The sequence below is a fragment of the Microtus oregoni genome, unplaced genomic scaffold (genome assembly GCF_018167655.1).
Source record: "Microtus oregoni isolate MIOR12 unplaced genomic scaffold, Mior012 000034F_ref0000314, whole genome shotgun sequence".
Lineage (NCBI taxonomy): Eukaryota > Metazoa > Chordata > Mammalia > Rodentia > Cricetidae > Microtus > Microtus oregoni.
The window spans coordinates 4,769,843-4,790,291 of record NW_024543093.1 but is presented as its reverse complement, the minus strand read 5'-3'; the positions used below and the strand labels follow the sequence as shown (position 1 = coordinate 4,790,291).

At 49.7% G+C, this 20,449-nt stretch overlaps 1 protein-coding gene across 6 annotated transcripts in view; it reads left to right on the top strand.

Moving 5' to 3' along the window:
• Positions 1-717: 717 nt before the first annotated feature.
• LOC121432364 (phosphatidate phosphatase LPIN1) overlaps positions 718-20,449 on the top strand; it is a 64,202-nt gene continuing 44,470 nt past the window's right edge. For all 6 annotated transcript variants that reach the window (XM_041630283.1, XM_041630282.1, XM_041630281.1 and 3 more), the window contains exons 1-5: positions 718-801; positions 10,867-11,067; positions 11,802-11,897; positions 15,335-15,642; positions 18,217-18,342. In XM_041630283.1, the coding sequence (XP_041486217.1) occupies positions 10,876-11,067; positions 11,802-11,897; positions 15,335-15,642; positions 18,217-18,342 (722 nt within the window). In that variant the 5' untranslated portion in view covers positions 718-801; positions 10,867-10,875. The remainder of the gene's footprint in view (positions 802-10,866; positions 11,068-11,801; positions 11,898-15,334; positions 15,643-18,216; positions 18,343-20,449) is intronic.

Here is a 20,449-nt window from a genome sequence, read left to right as displayed (position 1 = left end):
TTCCCTAGAAAGCACCACCTCTCTGGAGGTCTTTATATAAATACATACATACAGATATGTATATAATTATATATGTGCACACGCATGTAACTGTATCTATATATCTTGATGTTTATTAGCTGGGAATGTGGCTCAGTTGGTAGAGCACTTGCCTTGCACACAGAAGCCCTGGGCTCCCTCCACTGCGCGCATAAACTAATCTCAGCGTCTGGGAGATGACAGGCAGTTCAGAAGTTCAGGGTCCTCCTGGGCTACATAGGAAGCTTGGGGCCAGCCTGGGACATAGGAGTCCCTGTCTCCAAAGCAAGACTTTAATTTATTGTCCTTTGGGGTCTCAGCAACACTCGAGAGTGACTTGATCTGACTTAGCTCATTCCACCACCGGGCTTGGCGTCATTTGCTCTTTATTTACATTTGCAAATGTAAGCCAGGAGGGAGGTAGGGTGTAGGGGCCCGCTGAGAGTGTAGGTTGTTGGCTGGCTCAGGGCACAGCAAGGGGAGGATGAAGTGTAAACAGCAATAAGGTCAAGAAGCAGTCAGGCTGTTGGAGTAGAAGACTTCGGCTCTAGGGAGGAGACTCAGAGTCCCTATGCTCCACAAGTCTAAGGAAGGCTGGGGTGGGATGGGGAGGTAGTGGGCCCTGGAAGCATCCCAGCTACACCGCTCCTCTGAAGTCCCCCTGGTGCCGCCCTACAAGTGCCTCCCCCGTTCAGGCCCCGCCCCTCATCGTGCTCTAAACTGACAGCCGCTTCAGGCCTGGTGTTTGCACACAAAGGCGGCCCACGCGCGCAGTTCCTCTGGGTGAGTAGCAGCGGGGACGTGGGTCCCAGATGATACCCTGAGGCCCATTCTTGGGTTGTGGGGACCCGCTAGGAGGCTTTGAGGGCCGCCTCGCATCCCGGGCCTTATCATGGAGCGCACGAGTTTGCAGGGACCCCACGGGGCGGGGGAGCTGGGACCCGGATGAGACCCGTCCCGAGGGGCTTACTTAGGATTCAGGCTTTGCCGCCCTGGATGCTGAGGTCAGACTGGGAGGTTGACCTCCGTGCCCAAGGGCACACCTCCGCAGGGTGGCGGGGAGCTGGGAACCCTGATTCTCAGGTTACCGGCAGGCCTCCGCGCTGCTGTGCAGTGTGGTGGTCGCTGGGCCTGCCTCTCCCCCAGCCTGGGCGACAGACCGTTTTGCATGGGGAAGGCCAGGGGAATGTAGAGTGACAAGCGACGTTTTGGAAGTCATCTTAAGTAATGGGGCGGGGTGGTTAGAGTCGGGGTGGCTGCCTGCTAATTTGTGTTCCATTAGTTGCTGCAGACACCCACCCTCCTACGGAAAGGAAACGAAAGCCCTGGGCAGGGCTGGTCTGGGGAGTGGGGGACGCAGTGGCTTCCCACAGGTCTGTGAAGTTGTGGGGAGGGTGAGCCTGTAACGGTCAGGTCCTTAGAGGTGTGGATAGCGACCCAGGAGGGTTCAGACATGAACGGCCCACCCCTTGTTTCCATACTGTGTGTTTTATGAATGAAAGCAGTTTAGGGGTGCATAATAATTAAGGCCTGATTAGCACCCTGGCAAGGGAACTTTGCAGTGTCCCCAGAAAGGCTGAAGGATCCCAGTGGGTCTGGTTCCCCTTGTTGACAGAGCTTCCTGTTTGCTGACACGGCTTCTGCTGTCACGGGTTTTGTGTGTGGGTGTGTGGGTTTTTTTGGCCCTCATCCCTGCTTGTGTAGAGGCTGATGGTTGAGTTGGGAAGCCTGGCTCCTGTGCTTGGTACTGTCTTGGTGGCTGTGCCACCCCATGTGACTTCTTCCCTCTGGAGGTGGCAGTTGCCAGCATTCTTACCATGCTTGTCACTTTGGAACAGGAGTGCTCATGAAAGGGACAACATGCCTGGTCTTGTTGCCTGGGTGATAACTTGGGGGTCAGATGAGGGAGATGGGATCCTCTGCTGCTGTCTGGAACGGGGAGGTATCTGCTGGAGGGGCTGGGCGAGGCCTTTTGCTTATCTATAGTGCTCAGAGCTTTGGACTGGAGAGAGGGAAAGGGTCAGGAGATGGCAGGACAGCTGACCACTGATAGCTGAAAACCAGTGGGCCAGAGAAGCAGGCCTGGAGCCTGATTATCAGTTTACCTATTTAGAGTGAGTGAATAAAAAAACCCCATAAAACCACGGCTTCATTTACCTGATTATTGCCCAAATGACATGCTTTGGAACAACTTCAGACTGTTTCTGCAAGGGGGAGCTCAGGGGTCCACTGAGGACCCTTTGTAGAGCTGGGCTAGTCCTGGCTAGCTGTCACTAGCTCCTGAGCTGCCTTGGCTCCCTCCTCCCCCAGCTTAGATTGTGAATCCATTCTTCCGGGGTCTTCTCCCTCTTCAGGTTCAGGGTCTGAAAGGGACCAGTAATATTATGAATTGATTTTAGCCAGCATGTAGGTGGAGATGTTTATGGGCATGGGTACTTTGCTCTAGGACGGCTGGGCAGGGGTTTGCTGTCCTGTGCCCTAACAGCCCTGGTTTTTGGATCCTTTTGCAAAACAACCAGGAGTGAGTGGTGCAGGCTGGTCCGTGAATCGACTGCACTTGAACATCCTCACATGTGAATTTGGAGCTGTTGTAGCTTGGACTGGCCTGGAACTTGTTATGTATGTAGCCCAGGCTGGTCTTGACCTGTGTTGCCCGGCCTAGCCTGGAACTCAGGCTCATCCTGCCTCAGCCTCCTTCATGGATGCTGGAATCGCAGGCATGTGCTGCCACACCCTGCCTGACACCATGTTTATTATGGAACACGAGTATACCTTTCCAGTACCCCTGTATTCATCTGAATCAGTACTGTTCCCTGCTCTGCCTTTTTTTGTGTGTAGGTACAATCTGAACTCTTTAAATACATGCAAAGTACTCTGCCGTAAGAGACTTAGTACTGTGACAAGGACCCTTTATGGGCTACTTGCTAGTGCCTCCGGGTGGCGGGTCCTGTTTAAGTCACCCGTCTTCCAGGCCCAGAATGGAGCTGCAGTTCTCTTGGACAGGCAGGGGATATGTGACCATTACAGATGGGCTGGGGCAGGATTGGAGGGGGAGGTGCAAGGATATACAGAGGTCCTGGGAGCAGAGCATTCTTGACCAAGATGTGCAGCTGGCTTGGGGGCCCTCGCAAGTGTGTGAAAAGACACTGGCACTTCCAAGGAGGGCAAAGGTCCTGCGCCCTGCAAGGGAGCTAACAGTTAAGGGCTGAGGTTTCGAGTCTCAACTCAGCGCAGGGTCACAGAGCACAGGGGTCACGTTGTGTTTGTGTGTCTCTTTCCTGTTGGCCAGATCCTGGGTGCTTCTTGGCAGGGATGTGACGACACTTATTACCTGGGATTATAATAATTCCTTCTTGTTGCCAGAGCTCAGCTCTGAGAAGTCCGAGTGTCACTTAGCTGACCTTCCAGCCAGGTCAGGGACCGTGTTCTAGTTGTCCCTGCCACTCGGACAACTTTATCAGAAACAGTATTCAAAATTAGTGTTTGTGTGTGTATGTATGTGTCTGTGTGTCTGTCTGTCTGCATGCGGTAGCGTGACCGTGGAGATCAGAGGACAACTTCAGAGAATCTCTTCTCTGCCCCTACCCGGTGGGTTCCAGGGCTTGAACTGAGGGCCTTAGGCTCGTCGGTCAACACCTGTCCTAGTGAGCTCAAGCCCCTTCACGTTCCTTTTGTGCGGAGTAGCTTTTATTGACACAGAGACCCTGATACCAAATGTACAGCAGTTTTCAGACCTCCCATTAAAAACTGACGTGAAAGAAATGCTTTTGTGGATGGAAAAGCCGAGGTCAGCCATATACCCACTATGAGTATGGGTATTTAGAGCGCCTGCAACTCCCTTCCACTTTTAATAGGCTCACACTATTCCATATTTAATGTGGATGGTCCGTAATTTGTCCGTCCAGGGTCTCGTTGGTCTTGGAGTGATTTCTGCTTTTCTTCCATCACAGCCAAGTCTACGGCGACTGCCCCCACAAATGCTATTGTCTCTGGGGGCTAGTGAGCTGGCTCAGCAGGTGGAGGTGCCTGCTGCCAACCAGAATGGCTGGAGTTTGATTCCTGGAACAAAAGAACAAACTCACTAGTTCTGTGGGAGCAAAGAAGGGCTCCCACTAGTTGCTTCTTTCTGAGGTCACATATATTCTGTGACATGAGCATGCACGTGCCTGTGCGAACACACATGCTAAAAACACAGTCTTCTTTCATCTGTAGAATCAGTTTTTGCCGTGGAATTGCTAGAGTTTGCTGACCTGTGTGAACGATTAGAGCTGAGTGTATGGTCTGTGATTCTGCTCTCTCTATTGGAGGATTTATGGAATACTTTGATTGGGGACCTTCTGAAAGGCCTTAAAAATTAATCATTTTGTGCATGTGTGTTCAACGGTGTGTACGTGCAAGTGGGAGTGTCTGTGTAGGTATGTATGTGTGCAGGTGGGTATGTCTGTGTGCAAGTATGTGTTTGCAGATGTGTATGTGTGCAGGTGTATGTGTGTAGGTGTGTGCGTGCAGGTGTGTATGTTTTTGTGCAAGTGTGTGTGTATTTGCTGATGTGTGTGCAGGTGTGTGCGCAGGTGGGAGTGTCAGCGTAGGTATGTGTGTACAAGTGAGTATGTCTCTGTGTGTGTAAGTGTGTTTATGTGTGTATGTGTGCAGGGTACATGTGCACATGTCGGGGCCAGAGGTGGACCTTCCTTAGGTCCACGTTACCTTTTGAACTAGACTCTCTAACTGAATTTGTTGCTACCAGTTGAGTTGGATTGGCTGTCCTGGTGAGTCCCAGGGATTTCACAATCTTTCCCAGTCCTTTCCAGTCCCCCCCCCCCCCCCAGTGGCTCACGCCTGGCTTCTAATGTGGGTGCTGGGATTAAATTCAGGTCCCAGGCTTTGGAGTCTCTTCCTTTACGGACTGAACCATCCATCTATTGATTTGTATATCTGTGAGAGTCTGGGATGATGAGCTCCTTGGACAGAACCATCCAGGTTCCTCTGTTGTCTTGTGAGCCTCTTATGTTACTGTGACAAGTTTTCAATGGTGCTGATCTGAGGCCACCCTCAAATGATACTAATATTCCAGGTGGTGGAATTGCACTAATAAAGTTGTGGCATTAGGAGAGCTATTGCAGGACTTTGGAATTTTGGCAGATTAAACAAAATGGGCAGGGGAACAGCATTTTTTGGCAGGTTCATGAAGCCTGCTGATGGATTCTAACAAGTTTGAACGAAATGTAGACTTTCCTAGTGTCATAATTAGATGAGACTCGTGGCACTGATTGATGATGTATGTCTCTAGGCCATGTCTGGGACAGTCTGAGGCTGGGGTGGTGGCTTTGCCAAGCACCTGCGGAATGCCAGGGTTAATGTGGGGGAGGGTGGTGGCCTCCAGTTTCAGGTTGGGGCCTTGAAGTGGGGTTCCCTTCCCCACACGAGCTCCACGTCCATCTAGTAAGTTCTTACCCTGAGATGGCGTTTCAGAGACCTTAGTGATGGTTCAGAATGCCAACCCAGAAGCGGCCACATCTAAGAAGGAAAAGAGTCCGTTGTTTTGTGACTCCAGAGTCCCACAAAGTCCTGGTTTGCGTTAGCTGTGGTTCTCAGCCTGTGAGCCGCGACCCCTTTGGGTGGTCCAATGGCCCTTTCAGAGAGTTGCGTATCAGATCCCTTGCATATCAGATTTACTGATTATGACTCATTACCAAGGGCAAACTTATGATGAAGCAGCGAAAATAATTTTATGGTTGGGGATCACCACAACAAGAGGAACTGTGTTAAAGGGTTGCAGTGTTAGGAAGGTTGAGAACCACTGCTCTAGAATCCCAGGGTAGTCAGAGGATCTTCTAAGACCTGGTCAAGTTCTTCAAAATACGTTTGAGCCAGAAACACTGCAGCCCCAAGGAGGCTGGCTCACTTGTTTGGAAGAGTGTCGCCCAGTGGCAAAAGGGACCAGAAGTCATCTCTAAGCACAGTGGTCAAAGTCATTTAGCCTACAGAAGAGAACCCAGTGTGGAGGCAGGAAATGGAGAAACGGACAACTAATGCCTAGGCTGGCGTACAAGAGACAGGTGGTGTTCGTTAAAAAAAAAAAAAAAAATCCTGTCCTCAGCTTGTTCAGTCCTGCCAGGTGCAGTATCTTGCCACATTTCAAGATAAAAGCCAGTAGCCTGGAAAGACTTCGGTGGCCAGCGTCTTCCAGCTGGTCCACCTGAGATGTGAGTGTCTGCTTTGTTCTCTCTGGTTGGTTTGATCTTTCTCACCCAGGAGTTTTCCAGAGGCTTTCTTCAGACCAAACCTCTCCCTTTCTGCCTCCTTTCAAAGGAAGCTATGGCACCATGGCGGTAATGAGATTATGGCCCTGGGAGGCACCTCTGCCCTGGCAGGGTTGCTCTGGCTGCTTATCTTCAAGCTAATCGAATTAGCTTCTTCCTTGAGGTTTTCAATGCCAGGGCAGCTGAAGGAAGTGAAACCTGGGACTTTGCGTCTCATGGTTTGAGCTGTAGAACTTTTAAAGAAAAATTGCGCAGTGTTTATTGAGAAGAGACCCTGGTATGGGGGCAGAGAAACAGCCATTTCTACCACCTTACCTGATTTCAGCCCAGTGGGTGCCTGAGAGGACCTGCCTTAGATTGCCTTATTAAAGGCCACTGTTGGTCACATGCCACCTGAGGTGGAACTATGCCTTGCACCGCAGGTCTTTTACTTACGTTTTTGAGGCAGAGATCTCAGGTAGTCCAGGCTGGCCTTGAACTTGGATTGTAGCAGAGGATGACCCTAAACTTCTGATTTTCCTGCCTTTACCTCCCCAGTACTGGGATTGCAGACTGCACCATTGTACCTGGCTTTATGCAGTGCTGCGGCAGTGTGGTGATTGCTATACTGGGTGGCACACTTTAAATGACTTAAGGGTTGGAGATGCAGTGTTTGTCTGGAAAGCACAAAGTCCTGGGTTCGAGCCAGCTTGCCTTGGGGACCCCTTTCCCTGCCTCCTAAGCTCTGGTTACAGGTGTACCACCCTGCCTAACTGACTTCATGTGGGCATTGTGGATCTGAATTCTACCCCTCACTCCTGCATAGCAAGTGCTTTATCCTTCACCCCACCTCCTCAGCCTCCATCATTTTCCCATCATTCCACATGCTGTCGCTCTGCCGATGGATGTCGGGGTCAATTCTTCCTTTTGGATGTGGTGAACATGAATGTACACATACCTTCTCAAGACCCTGATTCCAGTTCTTTAGATAATACACCTTGACATTGAATTGCTGGATTGTAGGGTTTTTCATTTTCAGGGAATTGCCGCCCTGGTTTTCAGGTAGCTGCACCATTTTCCCCTTCCCCCCAACAGCACACAAGGCCCCCAGTTCCCCCAACCTACCTGACAATATTGCCTGTATTCTGGTTAATGGCAGTCAACTTCATGAGGTTGTGGAGGCAGTGATGATGATGATGATTATTAGCTTAGTATGGGGTTGTCTAGGCAGCCCCTGGGTCTAGATATTATGGATAATTAATTCCAAGAAGACTGTTGTCCAGTGGGGCTTAGGAACAGTGTCCTGGTGCCCACACAGAGAACCTTTTAACATCTGCAGAGGCTTCCAACAGACAGCTGCTTCTGGCTATTTGCAGTAAGAAAATACACTAGCCTTGCTCTTTGCTCAGACAGTGCATGGTTACCCAGGGGGTGAGTTCTCGGGGTTGTTCACAGGGGAACTCTGCCTATTCTAGGTTTTTCCCATTAGAAAGAACCTGTTGGAGCACTGAAGTGATCAGGCTCCTTCCAGCTTGGACTCTTCTGCTCTACATTCCTGTGCCTGGGAGGGTTGCTTTCTTGAGGTCACAGGGCAGAGCAGCCGTGAGCATTGGTGATGAGGGGTGCCTCTTGGGGTGCTAAACGGAGAGGGAGAGTGTCCCTTATTTCTGGCCTGTTAGAATTGGAATTGGGCCTCCAGGCATTTGGGACTCCGAGCACACTCATTTGAACCTGGGAAGCTGGGAAGCTGGGATGCTGAGATCTGCTAACTGCCCCCAACTCTCAAACCTTTTTCTTTCCTGTGCAATGTAAACTGAAGCCCCCACCCCAAAGATACACACCCAGTATTAAAGATTCTAGAAGGCCAAACTGTTAACCAATTGTGGAGAGTTAGAATCTTGCAGATCCAGAGCTGAATTAGCTTGAGCTGCTTTTATACTTTGTTTTCTAAATAGCCATTCACTGTCCACACCTTTGTCTGACTGTGTTCCTCACCTTACCGCTGCTGTGATAAAACACCATGACCAAGATGATTATAGAAGGAAGGCTTTACTTTGGTCTATGGACCCAGGGGGAACAGAGTCCTCACTGTATGGAGTATGGCAGCAAACAGGGGCAGGAAGCTGAGGGTTCACACTGTCAAATGCAAGCGGGAAGCAGAGTGAACTGGAAGTGACAGAGGCTTTTAAGCCCACCCCAGCAACATACTTCTGGCATGGCTCCATCACTTATGGCTCTCCAAAACAGGGCCACCAACTGGGGACCAAGTGTCCAGATGCTCAGACCGTGGGGGAGATTTCTCATGCAACATGCCACACTGATCTAACTTCCTTTGGACTATCAGTATCTTGCAAAGGTCTTCTGCTGGCTTCCACCAGTTCAGAAGTTAAGGATGTCATTAGAATACACTGGAAACCTGTAGCAGAGTTTTCTCTATTGTATACCCTGCTTATGTGGTCCCTGCCAATTATTAGGTAAATAGCTTGATGTATGATTTTCTTTGTCCTGTGACTGATACAATCCCATGCAACTAATGGTGGCATGTTCTAATGGTGGCACCCATGATTTAGGGCATTCGGAATCTGTGTTTTTGGGCAGTGCTCACCTGTATTTGCTTTAGAATAAACCACTTCTTACTCCATTTGAAGTGAGAGCTGTGTTTGCTTCATAGCAAGGAAAGACTCAAAGTGGGTCTTAGCTGGCATGGGCTGGGACTTCCCAGCCAGAGAGCTTGCTTGGTCTGTTGCTCAGCCATAAGCTCAGACCCTGTAGGAGCAGGGAGGAATTAGGAGAGGCCACCATGAACATCACAGGGGCTTTCACTGAACCAGAATAGAGTTGATTCAGCATCCAGTGAACCTGCTTCTGGCCTTGATGCCAAGCTTGTGGCCATGGCCATTGGCTTTGTGACACTGGGACCTATTTCTTGGTCCCCCTGTGAAAGGCTTCCTACCCACAGGGTTCTTGTGAGGTGCTGGGATAGGAGACATAATAGAAATTGTGCAAAAACACCCTTAAAATGCTTCCTTTTTTGCTAGGTACAACAAAAGTTAAAATTTCAAGTTTAATGTGAGGGTGACAGGCAAGGGGAAGAATGAGAGTTACACCATCGTGGTTTTAAAATGGCAGGTCTTTTTGGGACCTCTACCTCTCTGTTTTTTGTTTGAATTTGTTTTCTGAGGCAGGATCACATGTAGCACAGGCTGGCTACATGAAAACCTGATGCTCCTCCTGGAACCCCCGTGTGTTGAGATTACAGGATTGTGCTATCACTGGTTTATATTTTGGTTACAGCTGTATTCATCCTTTCCCACAAGCCTGCACCAGGGACGGTGTCTTTTATACGTGTTATAGTGTCAGGCCCGTAGGGTAGAAGCCCCAGATGTTTGCTGAGGATGGCAAGTGGGCTACTGGTTGGGCAAATGCTTAACATACCTGTCCCCTGGGGTTGTCACTGTTTGGGCAGGCAGGGACTAGATGGAAGCTGATGAGAGCCATTGCCTCCCTGTCGCCTAGCAGGCTTAGTGTCAGAATGTGAGGCAGGGTGACTGGTGGAGGAGAAAAGTGGACATCTGTCACACTGGACCACAGACCCTGTGGGCTGCAATGCCGACCCGCCTTGTCAGAGATGCCTGTGGTGCAGCAGTGGGCATGTTTGAGAGGAAACCAGCTGCATCCTGATTGAATCTGAAGTCTGCTTCATGGCAGGGGATGCATGCCTAACACTGTAGAACTAACTGGTCAAGAGCTTATGGCCAGGGCTGTCACAGGCCCAATGGGGGAATCTACGACTGATGTTTTGCCAAATGGAAGCATAATTAATCTGCCTTCTAAATAGTCATGTTTATGACATTACTTTGTGTGTGTGGGCATGGGTGTCATTGCGAATGTAGAGTGATTGGTTCCCATTCCTCCGTGTTAGGCTTAACCAGCGGAGCCATCTTGCCAGCGCCTGAACAGTTCGTGTTTACCCACAGGGGCAAGCGCAGCTCTCAGACTTGGTCAGGGACACCTTTCAGCTGTGAGCACTGGTCGAGATGGGGGGGGGCGGGGCTCATAACTTGTCAAAGTGTTGAGAATAAGTGTGTGCTAAGTGCTTGGCACTAATTGGGACATAGATGTCACCCTGTCTGAGGCCCAGGGAGCATCAGGGCATGGAAGGCCTGGGAATGGAAAAACGAGGACGGCTTATGGAACAGTGATCTGCGTGGTCACATCTCCTGGATCCCTAGGAGGCACAGTCTCCCGTTAGTCACACAGATGAAGCACTCTCTTTACTCCAGGGTCCCAACGAGACAACATTGCCAAACAAATGTGTGAGGTCACATTCATAGTCGTCCTGGGATGTATGGACTAAGCCCAGTGGTACCCCCATTAGGACTTTTGGGCCTTGCTGTGCTGGACCCTGTGGTGGGAAGAATGCCAAGCTTCTTGATGGAGTGGGAGAAAGGGGCCAATGCAGGGGTGTTGTGGAGAACATTCCAGAGACAAAGTGGTGTGTACACTACCACATCCCTGATGTGGAGAAGCGCTGAGTTGGAGCCTTTGGGCAGCTGCCCTGTGTTAGGTGCCTTTGTGAACTTGTGTGCTGTGTCTTGTCCCTCAGGTTCAGACAATGAATTACGTGGGGCAGCTGGCTGGCCAGGTGTTTGTGACCGTAAAGGAGCTCTACAAGGGACTGAACCCTGCCACGCTGTCAGGATGCATCGACATCATCGTCGTCCGCCAGCCCAATGGCAGTCTGCAGTGCTCTCCTTTCCACGTCCGCTTCGGGAAGATGGGTGTTCTGCGTTCCCGGGAGAAAGTGGTGAGGCCTGGACACCCTCTCCACAGAGAACAGCAGCGTGAGGGTGCTCCCCCCCTTGGCCTGAGCTCTTACACTCAACATAATTTAATGCTCCCCAACGATCCCCTTGTTCCAGTTACTAGTGTGGTGTCAGTTACTCCAAGATGACAGGCACACCCCTGCTTATCAAAGTCAGAGGCTCAAGGCAGAACAGGCCAGGGCAGAGGGGCATAATGCTGCAAAGCAAGGGAGCGCCCACTCCCTCCTGTGCCTGGGGGCTGGTTCTGTGTTCTCAGCTAAGGCTGCCAGGCAGAGTCCTTCCACGTGATCTGGCTCCCTTACTGCATGGCTGCTGCTCACGGGAGACTAGGTGGGCATGGTGTTTTTATGAGCTGTTTCCCGAAAGTCCAATGGGGTGACTTGTATTGCATTCTGCTGGTGGACATCAGTCACAAGCCTGGGGTACATGATGTTTTTATGACATTGTTTTGAAGTCCTGTGGTTGGGTGTCAGTCACAAGCCTCTCTCATCCTCCAGGAGAGGGGATGGCTGCACATTGGTGGGGAATGGAAGGTTCTAAAACAACAATGGCAGCATTAAAAAGGACCAGTATACACATTTAGAAACCCAAGTTCCCTCCCTCCTCCCTTCCCAGTGCTCAGGGCAGGTGTATTTGGATGAGGGACACCTACTGAGACTTGAGGTGTCAGCTTTCAGGGACGTTCACTGTGTCCTTCTCTGTGTCCTCCCTTCAGGTGGACATAGAGATCAACGGGGAGTCTGTGGATTTGCACATGAAGCTGGGAGACAATGGAGAAGCCTTTTTCGTTCAGGAGACTGACAATGACCAGGTGAGAGGTCATTTTAATTTAGTACGCCAAAATACTTTTTTCTGTTATTATTGTTACTGTGTGTATATGGTGTGTCTTAGTTAGGGTTTCTATTGCTGTGAAGAGACTCCATGACCACAGCAACTCTTCTAAGGAAAACACTTAATTGGGGTGGCTGGCTTACAGTTTCAGAGGGTCAGTTCATTTTCATCATGGCGGGGAGCATGGTGGCATGCAGGTAGGTATGGTGCTGGCTACATCTTGATCAGAAGGCAACAGGAAGTCAACTGAGACACTGGGTGGTGTCCTGAGGATAGGAAACCCACAAGCCCGCCCCCACAGTGACACACCTCCTTCAACAAGGCCATACCTACTCCAACATAGCCACACCTAATAGTGTGGCTCCTAACGGTGCTACTCCCTATGAGATTATGGGGCCCATTGACATTCAAACTACCACATGGGGTATGTGTCCGTGTATGGTGTATACGCGTGTGTGTGTACTGGTGATTGTGCCAATACACACACACGTGGAGGCCAGAGGAGGATGTCGGTGTCTTTCTCTTCACTTTCACCCTAGTTTTAAGACAGGCTCTCTCCCGGAACTCGAAGCTTGTTGTCTGGTGAATCTGGCTGGGCACTGATCTCTGGTGACCCTCCTGTCGTGGTCCTCCAGTGCTTGGCGTACAGGCACTGTGTGCTCATGCCCAGCTGGTCTATGGATGCTGAGGATCTGAACTCAAGTTCTCTTGCTTTTACAGCAAGCAGTTATGATTTCTTGACAGTTTTATTGAGACACTCATACATCTTAGCTATCACAAGTGTGCTTCATTGGGATTTTTAGTTGGTACACAGATAAACGCAGCCATCATTCTGTTCAGTTTCAGAATGCTGTAATCACCTGAAAAAAAAAATCCATGTTGAATGTACCACCTCTTTATATTCAATCTTTCAGCACCCAAGCCCAGAGCAGTTGCCATGTCCCTATGTCTTAGGGTTTCCATTGCTGTGATGAAACACCACGACCAAAGAGCAAGTTGGGGAGGAAAGGGTTTACTTGGCTCACACTTCAGCCTTGCTGTCCGTCACTGAAGGAAGTCAGGACAGGAACTCAAGCAGGGTGGGATCCCGGAGGCAGGAGCTGACGCAGAAGCAATGGAGGGGTGCTGCTTACTGACTTGCTCCCCACGGCTTGTCAGCCTGCTTTCTTACAGCACCACCATCCCAGGGGTGGCACCCCCTCCATGGTCTGGGCTCTCCCCCATTGATTGCTAAATGGGAAATGCCTTACAGCTGGATCTCATCAAGGCTTTTCCTTGACTGAGGGTCCTTCCTCTCTGATGACTTTAGCTTGTGTCAAGTTGACATGCAAAACCAGCCAGTCCACCCTATTTTGAGTTTTCTTCTGATTGAAACCACGCAGGGATACTGCGTTTGTGCCTGATGTCTTTCACATTGTGCAGCGCGTGGAACCGCACATGTCTGAATTTCAGTTTTGTTATTAGTTTATTTGTGTGTGTGTGTGTGTGCCAGAGCATGTGTGGACATCAGAGGACACCTTTCGGGAGCGGGTTCTCTTCTTCCTCTGCATGGATCCCAGAGACGGTACTCAAATTGTGAGGCTTCGCAAGAGGTTCCTTACCAAGCGAGTCCTGTTTTGGGCCCAAACTGTTGAGTGATTTCAGTGGCTCAGAAGTTTGTTAGACCACATTTCGTTTACCTAGTCGTCTCCTGGGTTGTCGCCACCTTGTGGTGAGCGTGAGTAATGATGTTGTGTGCATTTGTATTCAAGTTTCTGTGAGAACATAAGCTCAGGTCTCACCCCCACCCCTCCCCAGTGTATACCTAGGAGTGAAATTACTGGATTGTGTGGTGGCTTAATGTTTAACACTTTGAGGGGCTGGACCCGAGGAGATGACTCTGTGGTGTAAGAGTGCTCGCGTTGCAAGTTCGAGGACCTGAGTTTGGATCTCTAGCACCCGAGTTTAAAAAAAGCTCAGTACGTGGCTGTGATCCTAGCCTTGGGGGGCAGAGACAGGCAGATCCAGAGACCGTGCTGGCTGGCCAGCCAGTCTAGCTGAAACAGCCAGCTTCAGGTTCAGTGAGAGACTGTGTCTCAATGCTGTAGGGTGGAGCGTGACGGAGAAAGACACCCAACAGCCTGTTGGGGGCCCTGTGAAGCAGTCTTGGGCAGGGTTCCAGACTTCACCTGGTCCCTTACTGGGAAGGAAGCTCCAGCATCTGAGGTTTAGACTTCCCGTCATCTGCTGCCTGAGGGAACTGCTTCTGGGCTGGAAGCCAAGGGCTGCTCTGCCCCACTGTCTGCTGCGGCCCCTCAGCCTCCAGGCAACTCCTGTCTAAATGGGAAGGCCTGAATTTCCTAGCTGAGATTTTTGTAACCTCCTATTGCTCCTGGCTGAGGCCCATTTTAGGCTCTGGGAGTCAGGAGTCACTTGGGGCCTGGATGCTACAGAGGCTGTGTAGTGGCCGGCTCAGCATTTGTGGCGGCTGGGAGCCTGCTGAGAGCTGGGACCTGCATACTCTGTCACCCACTGTCCCCTTCTGCTTGTGGCAGGTCTTACTCTTCTCCAGCTCTCTCTGAGGGGTCCCTGTCTCCTAGCATACTGGCTACACAGCTGGATGTGCTCTGGAGTGGCAGGCCTGTAGGTGAACTGTGACCTGGATTTTTTTTTTTTTTAATTAGACTGGGCCTCGTGCTGGAATGTGAAAACACACACTTACACACACATACCCACTTATCCATCGAAACCCACTCCTACTTACTCTGACACTCAAAGTAACGTAAAACTGTGCCTGGGTCCCAGCAACAGTGTCACGACTTTGCCCTCATTTTTCTCTTACGTCACTGGCAATGGCCTGACTGGTTATGATTATAGGGATGCTGTGCTGATATAAAACAGTATCTGAGGACTTCATGGCTCTGATCCTCATAACCATGAGATGTTGTGTTGTCCTGCTGTGTCTCTCTCCCTTCGTCATGGCCCTCCTTCACCTGTGTTAACGGGACTCTTGAACACCTGCCTGTAGCACGAGACTCTTAACCTCAGGGTCTTGAATTCTTCCCCATGTTGGGCACCAAATATAGCACGATTAATAAAAACTCAGAGACAGACACTGGGGTTCAACCTGAAGGTCAGAAAAGCAAAACAGCAGCCAGTCACTGGCTCTTACCTCTACCTCAGTCTGAAGTGGCGATCCTGCCTCCAGGAATCTCAGAATGAGACTGTGTCTGAGAGCTGTTTCCTCCCATTTTATATTCCTCTCTAGGGCTGGGATTAAAGCCGTGCATCACTACTACCTGGTTTCTATGACAAACTAGCATGGCTACTGGGATTAAAGGTGTGTGTCACCACTGCCTGGTCTGTGGGTCTCTGATCTTCAAGTGAGCTTTATTTATTAAACTACAAATAAAATATCACTACACGTGCCCTGTTTAGGAAGTCATCCCCATGTATCTGGCCACATCTCCCATCCTGTCGGAAGGAGCTTCTCGAATGGAAAGCCAGCTGAAAAGGAACTCCGTGGATAGAATCAGGTGCTTGGATCCCACCACAGCTGCCCAGGGCCTGCCTCCCAGTGACACCCCATCCACTGGTTCCCTGGGGAAGAAGAGGAGGAAAAGGAGGAGGAAGTCTCAGTTGGACAATCTCAAAAGAGATGAGAACGTCAACACGTCTGAGGATGAAGACATGTTTCCCATAGAGATGAGCTCTGATGAGGACACAGCACCGATGGACGGAAGCAGGTAAACAGGGCGTGAAGACGCGCTCTGTGCTGGAGGAGGGTGAGCTGAGGAAGACGGGCTCTGGGCTGGAGGAGGGTGAGCTGAGCTGAGGAAGACGGGCTCTGGGCTGGAGGAGGGTGAGCTGAGCTGAGGAAGACGGGCTCTGTGCTGGAGGAGGGTGAGCTGAGGAAGATGGGCTCTGTGCTGGAGGAGGGTGAGCTGAGGAAGACGGGCTCTGGGCTGGAGGAGGGTGAGCTAGTTTCTTTTTTCAACAAATTGAGCTGAGTCTGTAGCTGAGGATCACCTTGGGCTTCTGACCAGCATGCCCCTGCTCTCAGATGCTGGGATTATAGGCATACACTATCATGCTCTGTCAGATGGGGCTGGATTTGAATCTGAGAGTTAGGCGTGCGAGGCAAGTACCAACTGGACTATATCTCTAGTCCCAAATGAGTTACATTTAAAGATGATTTCCATCAATTTATTTATTTATTTATTTATTTATTTATTTATTCTGAGTTAGGGTTTCTCTGTATAACAGCCCTGGTTTTCCTGGAGCTTCCTGTGTAGACCAGTGTGGCCTCGACCTTACAAAGATCTGTCTGCCTCTGCTTCCCAGAGTAATGGGATTAAAGGCGTGCGCCACCATTGCCCAGCCATAGTTTTTTTTTTTTTTTTTTTTAACTTTTCGTTTTTCTGTTAGGCATCTTAGACTGAATTTTTGCAGGCAGGCAGTGGACCCCGCATGGAGGGGATGAAGCCTTGTTTTAGTTTTTTAATCTAAGACACAGTCAGTCACACCATTCCTCCGTGGCTGATGACCTCAGCTATCTGAAATAGAATCGAGACACAAGAATCAGCAGATGAGTATTTCATGAACACAACTGTTTTCTCAGCATTTTGATTTATTTATTGGTGCTGGGGATCAAGCCTGTGGCACCAAGCATCTCTGTGGCACCCTTTGCCCTCTCATTGGCTGTCCAGAACCTGGCTATTGTTCCCTGAGCCCCAACTCTGCATGTGGCCTTGAGGGAGATCTGTAGGCGCAGAGGGTATTCAGTCAACTCAGAGCCAAAGGTGGCTGGAGCCCAAACTCACTTTATGTTAAGCAAACCTTTCCGTTATAATTTGAATTATTCCTAAATTTAATGAGCCTGTCTCCTTTTAGTTTGCTTTGCTTCTAAGACTGCCACAAAGCTCTGTTTGTAAGTATGTATTTTGGTGCAAAAAGCCAATTTTGAAAACTAAATTTTAAATATTATTTGCTGTCTCAGATTTTTATATAATTCCATGTGGCTTTTGATAATTTTTATGTCTCGCTAACATAAAGAAAAGATAGAGAACACCAGGGATGGAATGTTCCTCCACTTCCTTGTTGCTGTATTTTATATTTTGAGCTGGGATCTTATGTGGCTGAAGATGACCTTGAACTTCTGGTCCTCCTGCCTCTACCTTCCAAATGCTGGGATCATAGGTGTAGGCGACTCTCAATTTCTGTTGTACTGGGATTGAACTTGATAGGCAAGCAGCCAATGGAGCCACACCCTCCAGTCCTCAGATGTCCTTTTTTTCTGGCTTATACTGGAACTTGGCTGTCATCATCGCCTTTACGAACTGTAGCATTTAACCTACTGTGGGTACTGGGACTATTTGGCTTGGGCTGGTTATAATGGCCTTTTCTTTGTGGCTTCCGTTTCAGAGCCTGGCCACAGGTAGTTCCAGCAGCACCAGAGGTGTAGGCAGATGGCTTCTGTGGGAGTGGGGTCTGTGCTCCTGTCTGAGGCCAGGGAGTTTTACAGTCGTGTTCAGGTCAAAGATGCACATTATTAATGCCGTTGATTTACCCGAATAGACATAAAGCATGTTCTGTGTGGATTTGTTTATTTAAATGGCATTCCCCCTGTATATGGGAATGCTCTGGAACATCAGGATCCAGTTCTGTGTGATTTGTTTATTTAAATGGCATTCCCCCTGTATATGGGAATGTTCTGGAACATCTGCATCCAGTTCTGGCTGACCTGCCACTTAGGCTCTGGTGAGGGGTAGTGTGAAAGGTGACAGCAAGAGGCTGTAGGTGTGGTAGCCAGGTGTGGTAGCACACACCAGGAGGTCCAGAACCAGGGAAACTGAGGCAGGAGGATCACGAGCCTGAGTGACTTAGTGAGACCCTATTTCTAAATATGCAAAGTAGGCAGTAACTCAGTTAGTTTACTGGTAGAGTGCCTGCCTACCATGTGTGAGCACGCGCGCACACACACACACACACACACACACACTTTGAGGGTGCTGCAGGAGTACACACACACTTTGAGGGTGCTCCAGGATACACACACGTGCTTGAGGATCAGTGGTACTTCACTAGCATGCTCACCATGTTCATGCGCTGGTGAAATCACTGAGTTTACAATCCACCCATGCACAAACACATTTATATATGCCGACATTTCACCTTTTCCCTTTCCATCTCACTTTCTAGAATGTGTCTGAGTGTGACAGAGATCCTGCTGACTGATGAAGCCCTTAGATGTACTCAAGAAGAAACTTGGCTTTATTGTGAATCTGCCCTTGGTAACTTTTGGCTTTTTTAACCCCCAGAACTCTCCCTAATGATGTGCCACCATTCCAAGACGATATTCCTAAGGAAAATCTCCCCTCAATTTCATCATATCCCCAGTCAGCATCGTACCCCAATTCAGATCGAGAGTGGTCCCCCAGTCCCAGGTAAGTTGCTTCTCTGTGTCAGAGGTTGCCTTTTCTGATCTAGAGGGTCTAGAAGTCAGCGTTAGGAAGCATGTCTCAGAAAACCCAGAAATAGAAATTAAAACTGAAAATCGTTAGGATCAGAAAATATGCCTTGCATCGAATCTAGACTCAATCTGCAGACATGTTGCAAGGTTCTGTGGGGAAGGCATACAGGAAGAAAGAAAAACCTGCTAAGTTACCCAATCCCCATTGGCAGCAGGAGAGGTCAGCACGGCCAACCTGGCCTTGGTCCTTAGCCCTGAAGTGGAGTTCAAACGTAGGAACTTTGCTGCTGGGGCTCTCTGACGTCACTCAGGACTGTTGTGGGGATACTGCCTACAGCTAATCCACACTGCTGGGTTCAGGACCACATGTTTCCCTGAAATGCCCTCCCATTTGTCCTGGAGTGCCCATATGAACCCGAGAGCCCAGCTGCAGCCGCACAGAGTACACCTGACCTTCCCAAAGACTCTAGAGGCTCTCAGAGCCATGCCACCTATGAGGTCAGGAGGGCCTTCAGAGTGCTTCTTCCCAGAGCCTAGGAAGGACATAGATCGAAATCCCATGCTCTCCATGGGACAGGCTTACCCCTGCTAGGGTGAAAACTGCTTGGTTCTTGAGTGGCAGACAAATCCTGGGCATAATGGTCTGCGGCCCCTAAGGGACCACAGCTTTAACTGTCGTGGTGGGTAGAGGACAGATTGTTAACTTGCTCAGGATGCTTGGGGCTGTGGAGGTAGTGGAGAAGATGCTGAGAAGCACATGGCTGTGCCATCCATGGGCTGTCCCACCTGGTACTGTGGTGTACTTGTAGTTTAGAATGGCAGCGGCTGCACCCTGGGTCTGTAGTGTGGGCTGCCAGCCTTGCCAAAGCACCCCTTTTGGTTCCAGTTTGCTCAGCGACATCTTGAGAATGAGGCAGCAACGGCCAGCAGTGTGGGCTGTAGTGTAGTGTGTCCCATGTCTGATTCCAGCTTGGACTGGCAGGAAATGTGGTCTGCCAAGGGACGGGGGGCTGCCTGTGTAGATGTCAGCCCTGCCATTAGGAACCTATTGCTTAGCTACATGTATGTAGCTTAAACGTTTTCTGGTTTAACTTCTTTTCCTATTGTCGTCATAAAATACCCCAAGAGAAAAAACCTTAAGGGGAAAACAGTTTCCTTTGGTTCACAGTTCAAGGGTCTGGTCTTTCCCGCAGCAAAGTCAAGGCAGAGCTTGAGGCCACTGGTCACAGGGCATCCACCGTCAGGAAGCAGAGAGATAAACGTGTGCCAGTCCTTCGTCCCCTTTCTCCTTTCATGGAGTCCAGGATCCCGCAGGGAATAATGCCACCCACAGTGGGGTGGATCTGCCGATCCCAGTTAACCAAATCAAAGTAATCCTCCACAGTCCTGTCCAGGAGCCCATCTCCTGGGTCACTGTAGATTCTGTCCTGCTGACAGTTAAGACTCAGCCACTATATGTGCTCAGACGTGAAAAGCACCGCCTGCTTTCTAGAGGACCCGAGTTTGATTCCCAAAACACACTTTGGGTGTCTCACAACTGCCTGTAGCTCCTGTTTCAGGGATCCTGTGCCTCCTTCTCCTCTCTGTGGATACCTATACATACATCACACACACACACCTCTATAAAAACATGAAAGTAATTTCAAAGGTAGATTTTGTTTGACCTATATTTTGTAGAAGTTTATTTAAAAACATTAGCAGGGTATTTTGAGCTGGGTGATGGTGGCACACAAATCCCAGCACTCAGGAGGCAGAGGCAAACAGATCTCTGTGAGTTTGAGGCCAGCCTGGTCTACAGAGCAAGTTCCAGACAGCCAGGGCTCCACAGAGAGACCCTGCCTTGAAAAACAAACAAAGCAAAACACAAAATTCATTAGCGAGATATTTTTAAGTCTTTAAGGTCGGTGACTCAGCGTAGGTCAGTTTCAGCTGGCCGCATGTGAGCAGTGCTCACTGTGTAGGACAGGATTTCTAAGATGCCTCATGTGTTCTTGTCTTGGCTCAGGGGAGATGACCCCTACAAAGAGAAAACCTAGGGTTTAGGAAGAAAACAATGCAGGATCTTAGGAAACTGCTAGCCA